Source organism: Rhinolophus ferrumequinum, chromosome 3 (assembly GCF_004115265.2).
Source record: "Rhinolophus ferrumequinum isolate MPI-CBG mRhiFer1 chromosome 3, mRhiFer1_v1.p, whole genome shotgun sequence".
Classification (NCBI taxonomy): Eukaryota; Metazoa; Chordata; class Mammalia; order Chiroptera; family Rhinolophidae; genus Rhinolophus; species Rhinolophus ferrumequinum.
In genome coordinates this window covers 78,955,358-78,969,573 of record NC_046286.1, presented here as the reverse complement: position 1 = coordinate 78,969,573, position 14,216 = coordinate 78,955,358, and the positions used below count along the sequence as shown (strand labels likewise).

The 14,216-nt window shown below is 35.2% G+C and overlaps 1 protein-coding gene across 2 annotated transcripts in view; it reads left to right on the top strand.

The window, feature by feature from the left end:
- The window catches only part of MED23 (mediator complex subunit 23), a 40,452-nt gene that overhangs the window by 2,120 nt on the left and 24,116 nt on the right, over window positions 1–14,216 (top strand). The window contains exons 4-11 of one of the 2 annotated variants that reach the window (XM_033102352.1): window positions 827–951; window positions 1,993–2,104; window positions 3,840–3,938; window positions 4,669–4,770; window positions 5,185–5,254; window positions 6,564–6,676; window positions 7,955–8,050; window positions 8,614–8,631. In XM_033102352.1, coding sequence (XP_032958243.1) covers window positions 827–951; window positions 1,993–2,104; window positions 3,840–3,938; window positions 4,669–4,770; window positions 5,185–5,254; window positions 6,564–6,676; window positions 7,955–8,050; window positions 8,614–8,631 — 735 coding nt within the window. The remainder of the gene's footprint in view (window positions 1–826; window positions 952–1,992; window positions 2,105–3,839; window positions 3,939–4,668; window positions 4,771–5,184; window positions 5,255–6,563; window positions 6,677–7,954; window positions 8,051–8,613; window positions 8,632–14,216) is intronic. The other variant, XM_033102356.1, reaches the window with a different exon arrangement.

Genomic DNA, 14,216 nt, shown 5'->3' with positions numbered 1-14,216 from the left:
TTAATGAACTTTGTGATCTTTGCCAATCTAAAACATGAGAAATTTTATCTCAGTATATAATTTTATTTTGCACTTCTCTGATGTTGACCATCTTTCCAAAAGATTTAAAATGTTTGATAATTTGTTAAACATTGTATGAGTTAAGGTATGGCCCTTATCTGCAAGAATATTATATTCTAATGAGAGAGCCAAGAAGAAAGTAATATTTGTAAATCCACATTATATGATCAACAACAGAAGTATGTGTTAGGGACAGTGGTAATGAAGAACAACGGGACATAGGCTCTTTTGAGGATGTCCTATAAGACAGACTTCGATATGGGCAGTACATTTCAGTATCAGATTTAAAGTCACAGAAATCTAGAAATTTGTTCTGTCGTTGGATTCATAATTGATTGGCCTTTTAAGGATTAGATTCACACTAAATTCTCATGAGACTAATGTACTAATCTGTAATGGATTCCCCACCACCCCGTGATAGGAATATCTAAATCTGCCATTAAGGTCACGGCTTATAATGCCTTACACAATCTGTGTTAGAGTTTTCTATTGCTCATGAATATGTTAATAAAATCTTACTCCTTTTGGAGGTTCCATCTAATAAAAATAGTGGGAGTTTAGTTTCTATAATGCTAAGATTTTAAGTTTAACGTAGCTGAAATATTAAATCTGATTTTTTTTCCTTTTTTTTAATTGTCTGCATCCCTGAATGTTTATGGTGGAGTGTTTCATTCATAGTCTTGGTATACTCCAGGTGTAGCATTAGCTATGTTAATTACGACATATAACTTTAGGCCTAAAATGTAATCATTTTCTAACTTTCCAGGAATCTCATGAACAGTGCATCCAGTGGATTGTTAAATTCATTCATGGCCAACATAGTCCTAAAAGAATTTCTTTTCTTTATGACTGCTTAGCAATGGCAGTCGAGACTGGTCTTCTTCCACCCAGGTATGTTTAATGATGGGTATGAGCAATCCGAAGAATTTTCTTTTTTACTATTATTTGGAAATTAGTTGAGGTTGTAAAAGGATAAGGAAATGAAGAAGGAAGTTAGGCTCAACACGTAATACTTCATAATACCTCAGGTTTTAGTTTCTAGTTTTCTTAGAATTACATATTTAAAGGCTCAAAAACAGTTCAGGCTTTCCCTTTCAGCCCAGGAGCTAAAATCACTCACTTCGATGAGCTGTTTTCCAGTTAACTTTTGCTATGCAATGAATTGCCTCAAAACAGTACTGTTTAAAACAATAATTATTTTATGAACACCCATGGTTATGGTGGTTGACTGGGCTTTTTTATGAGACAGTTTTTTATGAGGGTCTTGTGATTACAGTCAGATGGTGCCTAGGACTGGAGTCATGACAAAGGCTTCCCCATTCATATGGCTGGTGGTTGATGCCTGGCTATCAGTTGGGACCTCATATTGGCTGGAACCTGCATGTGTCCTTTCCACGTGACCTAGACTTTCTCATAGCATGGTGGAGTCCAAGAACAAGCGTTGAAAAGGCTAGGCAGAACTGTATCACTTTGCCTTAGAAGTCACACACTCACTGTCCCTTTTGCCATAGTCTTAGACCTGTCCAGATTTAAGGAAAGAGATTGTAAACTTTTTTCCCACCTCTTCATGTGAGGGATATCAATGTCACATTTCAGAATTGCCTGAGGATTGAAAATCTTGTTGCAGCCATCTTGGGAAAATACAATCTGCCACAAGCTGATAGGTGGTAAACATTTAACCATCTATCTTTTGATAAATTTCTTTCTAGTAAAAATATAATGAATGTCATTTAGTTCTACTTTATGTTATCGTTTCATACATATAAAATATATAAAATGCTATCCATAAATTTTTAAAAGTGTGCTTGAGTAATAATGTACCTTTATGAAAAATACTACGACAAATGTAATATCCAGAGTACACACACCTTGATTATTAGAAAATTTGCAAATTTCTGTCTTGTAACTGGAATCGGTATTCCTTTTTTCTAGGATGGTTTGTGAATCCCTGATAAATTCTGACACTCTTGAATGGGAAAGAACACAGCTTTGGGCCTTAACATTTCAACTGGTTCGGAAAATAATTGGGGGAGTGGATTACAAGGTATTTTTTCCTCATTATAAAAAGTAATCACTTTCAGGCATGATAAGTTTTCATTTCCCCTTTCTTCTGCCTCCCCCCCTACTCCAGTTCAAGCTGTTGTTTCTCAGTCTAGTTGTATAGGACACTCACGCTGGCCGCTCAGGCAGCAGCACACAGTAGTCCACCACAGCCCATGGCAGCACTCCACAGCCCAGCTCCAGGGAGAGCTGTTGTTCACAATCTTATCTGTAGAGGGCGCAGCTCACTGGCCCATGTGGGAATTGATCGGGCACCTAGGAGCTCGGCACTTCAACCACTTGAGCCACCAGGCCGGCCCGATAAATTTTTCAGTTGTGTGTTTCTTGATTTCGGATGGGAGGAATGAAGTAGAAGCATTTACAAAATCTGTTTTTTTGTTGTATTTCCTAAAGGGGTTTAAAATAACTCAGTGTGTCCCACAGCTTCCTTGTCCACCTCCCAGCATTCTTAAAAATGCACTGGCTAATGTTTTTATGATAAGGGAAGTCACCAAGCAGACTTTGGGTTTCTTCATGCCACAAATCTGAAAATGAGATCTTATGATGTTGGGTCCCTTTCAAATGAAAGAACACTGAGGAGAGATGTGTGGAACTGAGAAGGGATGTAGGCACCAACTGATGAGGGGAGCAAGTGCTGTATCACCTCTACCTTGACCTTCCTTGGACATGCTTCCTTCAGCACTCTGCTCCTGACCAAAAACAATAGCATATACACTCTAATTGTGTGTCACATGCAGCTTAATATTTTTGTAGCTGCAAGGCCGTTGTGCTTCGTTCAAGCCACTTTGTTATTATCCTTTTTGAAAGAATTGCCAGTACCTGGTCCTGTGCTTTATGCTTGTATTTTCTCCAATCCAAAATGACTTAATAATAGTTTATTTGAATCATGACACAAAATTAGTTCTAAGAAACCTTTTCTGATTATTTTCTCTTTACTTGCACTTCAGTTTCTTTAGCAGGTTAGTTAATATGCAGTATTTTAGCTTCATTTTGTGTGGTGCTTCATAATTGGTTCTGATTTCTTCCATATATGTTTTGTCTGTCGCTTTTTACAAGATTGATCCCATAGTTTATACTCAGTAAGTGAATGTTGAATGAAATTTCTTCTCTGTATCAGATTCTGCTCTGAAATAATGCACCTTGTAATAGATAATGAGGAGATGAATGATTAAAAGAATAGCCTTCTTGGATAAGTTTGAGGGATTAAGGTGTATTGGACAAATGTGAAGGATTAAGGATTATGGATGAGAACGGAGAATAAAGTTAGAATATGCCAAAGGAAGTAAGCAGAAAAGGTCATCTGCCACAAAGTTTTTTATTATTGCCCATGTTTTCAGAGTATTTTCAAGTTCTATTCAAATATATTTCTGTCTATAAACCCACATTAAGCTCTTTTGACTTACCACAATAGAAACTTTTCTAATGCTGTGAAGATAAAAAAAGCGTAGCTGTGTGTGGAAAGTTTAATTTTTATTGATAAATGACTTTTCTTTGTTCATTCATACTACAAGACTTTCTTTAGAATTCCATGTTAGAACATGACTCTTGGGTTAATATTAGGGACTTGAATATTAGCTCTGGTTCAGAAAAATTGAAGGTGTATGAACTTAAGGGTAACGTTTTTTTTTTTTTAAATGTATAATCTTGAAACCTTTAGATGTTTAACTAGCACAGGGGACATTACTTAGTTTTAAACTATGACTTTTTTCTTATATCAGGGTGTTCGAGATCTCTTAAAAGTGATTTTGGAGAAAATCTTGACAATTCCCAATACAGTGAGCTCGGCTGTTGTACAGCAGCTTCTAGCAGCAAGAGAGGTAATTTTTACATGTTTACAGTTCCTTTACCATAACCTCAAAAAGTCTAGTTTTATATAATGCTGTGCTTTTAACGCCTATGGTAATTTGTGGAATATTCCATTTGTTTACTTCTACAAAAAGTCACTTTTTAAAGATACTGTTTCACTTTTATTATATTTCAGAAGGATTTTATTTTTTTTTTAAGTTTGTTTTTCCAGGACCCATCAGCTCCAAGTCAGGTAGTTGTTTCAATCTAGTTGTGGAGGGCACAGCTCACAGTGGCCCATACGGGGATCAAACCGGCAACCTTGTTAAGAGCACCGTGTTCTAACCAACTGAGCTAATGGGCCGCCCCACAGGAAATTTTAATTAATTTTTGTTTTTTAATTATGAAAACAACAATATAGGTATTAAACTATTTCCAACCATTACAAGATAGCCTATGGACCACTTAAAAGATCTTTGTGCTATGTAACTAATGTTGCATGAATTGTTACTTTGGTCTGTTGCTCTCCTATTGGAGTCTACCAATATTTAAAGCATTGTCAGTGTTATTTACTAACCATCAGCAATCCATTTTGTTATAATCTTAGTTTTTAGAGGTTCTTCACATATTTATGCTAAGGTTTAAGCCCAGTATATTCATGAAATACTATTTCTACTTTTTAATATCCTGTTGTTGTTACATTTAAAGGACTAATCTGTGAGACTAGTCAAGAATAACAACGTTGCCTTTTATTTTTCTTAGGTTATAGGATATATCTTGGAAAGAAATGCCTGTTTATTACCAGCCTACTTTGCAGTCACAGAGATCAGGAAACTGTATCCTGAGGGAAAACTTCCACACTGGGTAATTGTGATATTTTGCAAAATTTTTAGTATTTCTACTAATCTTATTTTTTGTGTGCTTATTTGTAAAAATGGTCACTTTTATCCTTAGATAATACATAAATTTTTTTATCATTATGATGTATTTCTTTCTTTCATTTCTCTGCTATTCTGTTGAGATAGTTTATATACCATTTGATAAAATATACATATGGGTAGCTTCACCAGTAGCTAAGGACATGGCGTCATGACTTGGCTTATTTCAGGAACAGATGAACTGGTGAGTAGCTGTTTGGAAGGAAGTAAAAGAGAACTAACCTTTGAGTAATTTTAATGTTGTCAGCCAGGCATTGTACTAAATCTTTACATATTATCTCATTTTATCAAAATGATCATTCTATCAGAGCAATCTTGATTTTACTTGTTTTGTTTTCAGTTACTTGGAAACCTGGTATCGGACTTTGTGGACACCTTCAGGCCCACAGCAAGGATAAACTCCATTTGTGGTAGGATTATAATTTAAAATACACTAAATAGTATGTGATTTTTAATGCTCCATTAAAGTCAAGGATGGTATCTTACACATGTCTTGGTGGCTTGTCACTTTAGTAACTCTCTAAGAACATAATAATAGCCTTTTACTTATTTTCAGGTACTTTGTATGCTGAATGTAGGAAGGGAAAAGCAACTGTCTAGATTAGGTCTAAGCTTCAGGTGGAGCCATTCTAGAAGATGTGTTTCCTGGTGATTAGCGGGAACTTTGAGTAGAACTAGTAAAGCATCATGGAATCTTTAAGCAACTGGAAATCGCAATAGACCTGTCCTTCTGTAGCCACAATACACAAACAAGACTATCCAGCTCTTTCAGCCCATTCCAAGTCACACCTTTGCTCTCTACTTAATTTATTTTGTTTTCCATTTTTTCATGTTTTGTTAGATTCTCAGAATTTTCTTTTAAAAATAAACATGTGATTTGGCAATTTTTGCAGTGCCCATATATACTCCTGGATTATTTCTAGAAGTCATGATGACTTCAGAACTGTCTGTAGACCATTATTTAGTCAATAACCAAATTTTGAGCACTTCCTGTGAGTCAGGTGCTATTCTGGACACTAAAATGTAAAAATAAACTCAACAGACACTAGACAGATAATTCTCAGGCCTCTAGCTTTTGTAACAGTGGATATTGCTATCACTTAATGAATTATGGAAATGGTACAGGTTTGAGAAGGGTGATTAATTGTTAATTTAAGATATGTTGAGCTTGAATAGGAATTCATGGGACATCCAACTAGCAATATTCATCAGACAGTTGGATATATGAGCCTGTAGTTATAGGCTCCATCTAAGGCCTTTGGAAACATGCTTAAAATTAATCGTGACTCTAGACTAGAGAGGTCTGCAAACTTTTTCTATAAATGGTGATATAGTAAATATGTTAGGTTTTGTGGGCTATACAGTCTGTTGCAGCTGCTCAACTCTGCCCCTGAAGAGCACAAGCATCGGTGATCCAATACAACTTTATGAAAAGAGATGGCAAAGTGGATTTGGCCCATGGATTATAGTTTGCTGACCTCTGTCCTAGACACTTGGACAAATGCAAATTTTTGAGTTTGGAAGGCCTGTAAAAATTGGTCTCCAACCATCGGGACTACAAATAATCAGACAATTTACAAACTTCTATCCAATTAAAACATTTTTAAAACCAGGGCCTGGTTCAAAATAGATATTCGTTAAATATTTGTAGAATGAATGAAGGACCAGGCATTGCTGTGTTCACTTGTACTTAAAAGACACTTTATATAATACATACAGGCCGCTGCAGCCTTCTGCCAGTTGTAAATAACTCGGGCGCCATTTGTAATTCATGGAAATTGGATCCTGCAACTCTTCGTTTTCCTTTGAAAGGCCTTTTGCCATATGATAAGGTATGTTGCTAAATATAATGGAACTTTTCATCCTTGATTATATGATTTGTGGTGCTAAATGGTCTTTTCAGAGACTGAGAAGTAAATACTGAACGAAAGATAGTTTATGGTTTAAAATGTGATTCCAGTCTCCACGTGTACTCTGAGGTTTGTGTTTATGCTCTAGTGGTCCACCTCTGGCAAAGCACTTGGAGTTAGCAAACTGACTTTAAATTGATTTCTTGTTTTCATTCTTCTTTTGCAAAGGGAAGATGAAAATGAAATTTGCAGCCTCCTTAAACTTTGAAGCAAGCCTCCTATTTGTTAGGTTTTAAAAAAGGGGGCTGGGGAGACAGGACAAAAGTGGAGTAGAAAATTCTCAAAGGAAAAAATACCCACAAGTATCAATAAAATGAAACATGAGATATAGATGCATTATCTTGGATGTTGGAGTGGTTTGAGGAGGCCTAGATATTTTTCATGTAAATGTTTCATGTCAAAAATGATACACCGAGTGATTAGGAAACTTGTCTAAAAGAAAGGAGGGTAAAATAGCGAAAGTAAGGTGACAGTCTGGGCTCTTGGCATTTTAGTCAGCAAAACTTTGGAATGTGAAAAAGTGGTAAACTAAATGGAATTTACAATCATCATGATAGCAGTAATAACAAAAACAGATACATTTATTGTGCACTTACTGTGTGCCAGGCACCGTTCTAACAGCTTTACTTTGCAAAACCTGTATTCTTAACTGTCTTCTGATTATCTCCATTATACAGATGATGAAAACTAAGACACAGAGTGGGTAGTAACTTGACTAAGGCCCCACATTTAGGTGGTAGAATCAGACTTTGAGCTCAGACAATATGATTCCCGAAGCTGTACTCAACCCCTGTGCTATCAAGTCATTTATCATCCCCAAATTTGAAAATAGTGTTTGTTTACACTTATATGAGAGTGATTGGAAACTGCCTCCATTCGCTTTGATTAGATTTCTGAGCAGAAAATCCCTTCCTTACAGTGATGCTTAAGACTTTCGTGTGATTAGCTGAAGTCATTTCTAAGTTTATCCTCTGTATGCCTTTGGGCAAGTCCCTTGCTTCAGTTATTACTTAACAAGTGAGGGGTGGGAACAGATTAACTGCAAGCACTAAAATCCTATGATTTTTTCCCCACTAGATACTGCCTACTGTGCGAAGGTAACAAGTGCCTTTTAGAGGATTTTTTGATCCCAATTTCAAATTATTTGAATTAACATTTACTTTGATCTTGAAGCAATAATTTTTTTTATTTTCTTTAAAGGATCTGTTTGAACCACAGACTGCTTTGTTGAGATATGTTTTGGAACAGCCTTATTCCAGGGATATGGTCTGCAATATGCTAGGTTTAAATAAGCAGGTACTGTACTATGCTGGAAACCTAGTAAATTCTGCATAGAATCTGCACTATTCTTTTCTCTTTTCTTTGCTATAGCTAACTGAGCAAAACAGTTAAAAACTATCTGGTGATTTTTTTTAAATATATGGTTTATTAAACAATGTATTATTCCTATCATTTATATATTGCTTTAAGAATGTTGAAATTAAAAAGAAGATATTTTAAAAGTTGGTTTATTTTGCATTGCTTTTTTTTCTATAAGGCCAGTTTCAAGCACACCTTTTGCCAGAGAAACCTACACATGACTTAACCATAATTTTTGACTTTTTTTGTTGTTGTTGTTGTTTGGGTATCCTATTTTATAACCCTTGGTATCTTCAGCGTGGCCTCATTGCTGATTTTTTTTTTTTTTTTTTTTTTTTTTTTGGTGTATGTTTGTTTTTGGTGGTTTAACATGTGGGAGGGTTTGTGCTGACTCTGGGTTCCTTGAGGCTGGCCTCATAGTCACTGTTTTGTCTTTTCTTTTTTTCTTCCTTTATTTTTGTTCTGTCCTGTCTTGTCCTGCCCATCCTCCAATGCTCTAGACCTTGAACATTGCTCAGGTATGTTCACAACCTTACTGTTGTATTGTGACTAACGATACGCTGGCCGCTTTGTAGCCACTGATTCCATTTAGAGAATACATGTATGGTCGGGGCTTGAAATTGGCAGGACCATGCTGAGACCAAGGCCACTGAAACAAATTTCTTCTTGGGATATGAGAGTTGTTTTTGGTGGATTATTTTTTGGTTTTGGTTTTTGGTGCTTTTTTTCTTTTTTAATTTTTTTTTTTAATTTTTCTTTTCTTTTTTTTTTTTTTTTTTCGAAGAGATAACACCTGGCACACAATAAAGCCTGTCACTTTTTGATAGGTTGTTTTTCCTTCCCACTCCATTTTACTGTTTTTCATATTTTAACACTAAAGCTAGCCTGGTAGAATTTTTAGAGATGGAAAGATTTGTGGTGGCCTTTATCTTTCCAGACTTTTAAAAACATAAATAACAACCTCAATAAAAATACTTATGTTGCTTTGCCTAAAAAAGAAAACAAATTTAAAACAAAATGAAGATTAGAAAAAGCACTTTAATAGAGGTATGTTACTTTGAAAAGTTGGAGTGGTAAATCTTACACAGGGAAGTTTTTTTTGGAAACATGGGGATCGACTAAGAAATGTCACACTCTTAGGTGACCCCACACCTGCTTGACAAACACCCTTCTTTGTCAGTCTTTGCCAGAAGTGTCCTCCTCCTAGAGTGAGTTCCTCTCAGTTGAATCTCACCTACGGCGCGAGACAAACACTGGCCAAACTTTATAAACCAAACTCTTATACCGTCCCAAGTCTGTTCCAGGACTTTTCACCTTTGAGATTTTAAGCAAAATAATGGTTCCAATTATTTTTGTTAAAAATTTTTGAGCCCAACATATTAAAATAGACCAGCTTTTTTATTTTAAAAAGACGTTCTTGTCTAGGTTATATAAAATAGCGTGACTGTTTGCAATACTATAGTGAAGGTTGTGCCAGTGCTTCCATTTATAAAGCCCTATTTTTAAGGACATATAGCTTGGCCATAAAACTTGCTCAGTGTTGAAACTTTGCATGCCAAACCTCACCCTAGTAGCAGTATCTCTTTTATTATTTTAAGTTTTTTCTTCTGAAAAATTTACCAAGTTTCTTTGTTTGGACAAGCCTTTGTACATGTGAAACCGAAACTGCTTCACACTACAGTATCTGACAGTTGCCTCATACAATCTATCAATTTAGCTTTTTTAATACCAAGTCATTAATTCTGATCAACTTTCACTTGAGTTAGAGGTAAGTACTCAGTTAACTTTGAAAGAATGCTTCATGCTGTGCCTTAAAACTAATTTTTGCAATGAACTTTAAGTCATACTTGACTCAATTTTTTTTATAGTTTGGTGGATAAATGTACCCATGGTCATTTGAGCTGCGAATATCTTCCCCCAGATATCCTTAACCTATCATTAACTTTTTTCTTTTGGGGGGCAACTCTTCTCAAACTAGAAATTGATTCTAAAAAACAATTCGGAGAAGAGTATCTCTGATCTGATCATTTTAATAACAAGTTTCAACCTAAAAAAAGTTTATGACTAAGTCATAAATCCATAAAAAATAAAGTTTATAATGGAAATGCTGACAGAACATTATTAGTATTGGTCCCACTGGAGTGTAAACATTGTCAAAAATTCACAATTCATTAGTAATTGTTTTGGTAGAAAACTCTGTAGTGAGTGGACTTGTACAGATGGAAAATATATGCTGAATTGACTTGATAAAATATTTTTACCACTTGGAAAGTAGAGTAGAAAATGAGAACACACAGTATAGGAAGTACATGATTAAAAATAAACACAACATCTCTTTCACCATTGGGTGTGCTTATGTGATGACAGCTATTTTTCAGCCATGGGGGCAAAAATGGAAAACGAAAAGAGGGCAGAGTGTAAAGATGGAAAAATCTGGGGCTTGTGATGGTATCATTGAACTGCAAATTAGCAAACTCTGGAGCTGTGCCACCTCACATTTCCTGTTAGGAAGGAACAGAATTGCCTTATTGCTTAAGCCTCTTGAGTTGGAATCATTCAAGCCACTTGCAGCTTAGAGCTCCCCAACTGTCATGTGCTACAAGGACACTGGACTTCTGAAGGGAGGACCAGGAAAGAACAATGGGAGGGGATGAGATGCTGGAGACAACTTTGGCACATATGGTGCAATTAAAAGGGGAAGAGAATGGAGTCAAGGAAATGGATTCTGAGCCCTAATGTTATAACAAAATAACTCTGTGACTTTGGGTAAGGCACACTATCTCAGCCTTAGATTTCTGACCTAAAATCTATCAGGAATAGATTTACAAAAGTTGTCAGCTCACAGCCTGTGGGCCACACTGGACCTGCAGGTGTGCTGATTTTTGCTGTCACACATGCTTAGTAGCTGTGTAGTTCTGACACAGATGGCACCACATCTCACTGTCTTACATCCCTGCTTCTTCACTCATCTCACCTGCCAAACAAACAAGCAAAAATAAACAACATTACCTTATCACATCTTTTATCATTACAGAACTGTATCCTGCACTGTACTTTCTTGTCCTTTCTCTAGCAATGCAGTAATTTACTTAAAGCTTGAAACCTTTTAAGAGCTGTCCATATTGCATTTTCCAGTAGGAATTGGGCTATATTTTAATCTTAAAAATCAGTCACATTCAGAAGATCATAAATAGCCCAGTTGTGTGACCATCAAGGTGGAGTGTTCACAGTTGAAGAATCCTGTTTTGTGTGTCTAAACGAGTTTGCGTTCTCTCTACTAAATAATAGCACTACAAAACCTATACACTCCTTGAGCTCTTCCGTGGTCGTGTATGAATTCTGGCTACTGTGAGACAGTGAAATGCTGGACTAATCACTCAGTTTACCTTTGAAAGACACTGCTAAACAGTGTCTAAACACTGCTAAACACTGGCATAGTGCTTCAGTTCTGATTGGCAGAGAAAATGACAAATGACATACAAAAGGATATTTTTTCCCAATTTGTCCTGAATAGGTATTGCTTTAAAATTGATTTCTAGCACTGAAATAATGATTTAAAATTAACTTAAGCCCACCTAAGAACAATATGTTAAAATTTCACCACAAAAGCAGTACCTGAATTGTTATCTGAAAAGTGTCAGGGGCCATGTAGTATAGAATATACGAGTAGTTTAAGACTGAAATCATGGTGGGAAAAAATCAGGGGCATGGGTGGAGGTTCATGTTGATGATTCTCTTAATGTCTTATGCCTGAATTTCAGCATTTACTAAAGCTGACAATTTAAAATCAGTTTCCAATACAATTTGAACTATTATGCAGAAATTGAATCGTTAAAATATTGAATTTAGATTTTTATTATTAAAAGAAGTGTTAACTAAATATGCCCATAGATATGATGTAAACTAATTCAATTTATATGCTTATATCCTGAAGACTTACATTTGTCTTTCAGAAAGCAAGTTGTGAGTAGCTGTAGACATAAATCCATTGGCTTACGGAATTACCATAGCCTGGTGATTGATAATTAACCTTTATTCACAGATCATTTACCTGCTTTGCAAATTTGTATTTGTAAAATAATCTATGTGGTGACAGTCTTAATTTTACTGTACTTAACTTTTAGTAATTGAAAAAAGCAAAACTTACTATTCTAAAGTAGTATCACAAATCATTTTCTTTTCTGGTGTTATTAAAATTGGCAAATAAAGAAACGTGCTTAAGCTATTCTTAAACTTGGTTTGAGAAATATCCTTGGTTTTAACCAAAACACCTGGAAAATACAGAGTGAATCCTGATAGCTGTTCTGCCCCCCTCAGACACCAGGGCACGAGGCACCATAGCGAGTCCTGACTGATTTAATTCTTAGAAAACTTGGGTGTAATCTTGAGTTGTGATGTGTATTGAAAAATTATTGGCTTTAACTGTAAATTTTCTTACTTTGTCAAAATTTCCTCCTTTATTAAAATCTTAATATTTTGGGTTTTCCTTCTTAAATCAGTAACTATATGACCATCACTACACCCCTAAAAATATGTAGGTAAAAAGCCAGTTCTGTTTTTTTTACACAAATAGCTAATATTAAAAAGGGTAACTTCCAAAATGACTCAGATGCTAAAAACCAATTTTATTTAGTTTGCTCTTTTTTCCTGAAGCAGACTGATGAGACAGCATCATAGATGGAGGAATAGATGACAAATTGGTTAGTATCCAAACTAGAAGCGAATTCCATCATTAATGAAAAATTCCTACTGGAAATCCTGGCTTTACTTCTTTTCACAAATTTTTCTGCCTCTTGTATACTCTGATCTCACTCTAAATTTGTGTTGTCTGACACATTTCTTAGGTTGTTGGTGGTTGGCAGAACTAGTGAATTTCAAGCCCTGTACACAGTAGTTATGCATGCCGATTTAAGAAATAGTTCGTAGTGTTGTCTGTTGCACTTTGCTCTGCTTCATAATGATAATGACATTTGGAGGAAAAGTACTGTAGTCTCAACTGGTGGTGTTAATATTGCTATTTGTAAACCTGTAATGTGGTTGAACTGTGATCATGGCCTGTGTTTTTGGAAAAAATACGAAACAACCATTGATGCTTACTGTTTTGGATAGATGTTTGTTTTATTTGCATGCTTTAAGAAAGTGCAGCTATACTGGAGCTTTACAAGTTTGGAGCTGGCGAAGAGCATGCAAATGAGGGGATGCTATTCATTATGTTTTGTTTTTTTCCAAATTCGTCCCCATTTTGCATTTTCCCCCTAAATTTAAAGAAATCATATCCCTTTTTCATGGCAAAAGAAAATAATATCTAAAGTTTAGAGGGACAGCATCTATAGTAGTAATTGTATTCACTAGAAAGGCATCTAATTGCCTGGCTAATAAGCCATATAACATATTTTATAAAGCAAATATGAAAATGGCTTGAAATATGGCTTAACATATATCTTTTTGGTAAAAGTATGTATTTTTAAATCACTTTAAAAAGCATAAATCTTTTTGCCTCTAGAAAGGGAAGTTGCATTTTCATTTTTAGTGTTTAAACTCAGTTCTTTTTCTTGTTTTAGATTTTAAAATAGTGTAATTTAAAATTAAAGCTGCATTATGTTTGGCTTCTAAGAGAGAAGAGTAGAGATTAACTTTGAGATCTTGTTTATTTATTTATTTGTTTATTTATTTATTTATTTTTGTAGAGGAAGTTTCCATTTCAGTACCAGGACCAATACCACACATTGAAAAACAGATATTAAGTAATCTGGCAGCTATTTAGGTATACCTCTTTATTTACATAAAGTTAGAGTGAACTTGTGTGATTGCTTTAAAATAAATAGATTCACACACTGCATTCTTTGCTCTCCTGTCAATATTTGATTCCTGGAAATACAGCGTTTTCATATTTTGAGTTGGATTGCAAAATGAATACTGCTATCCCCATTTCATATGCCTTTTAAATTACCTGTTTTCAAAGGATAAGTAACAAAATTTATACTATGCAGTGCCCTTTGTCAAATTGAAACAATGATGTGTGTAGTGAAAGTCAAAAGTTAATGGGATGTCTGTCTTGTGTGAGGCCTGAAAAATATTGTTTTCTATGAAACTCACCCTATAC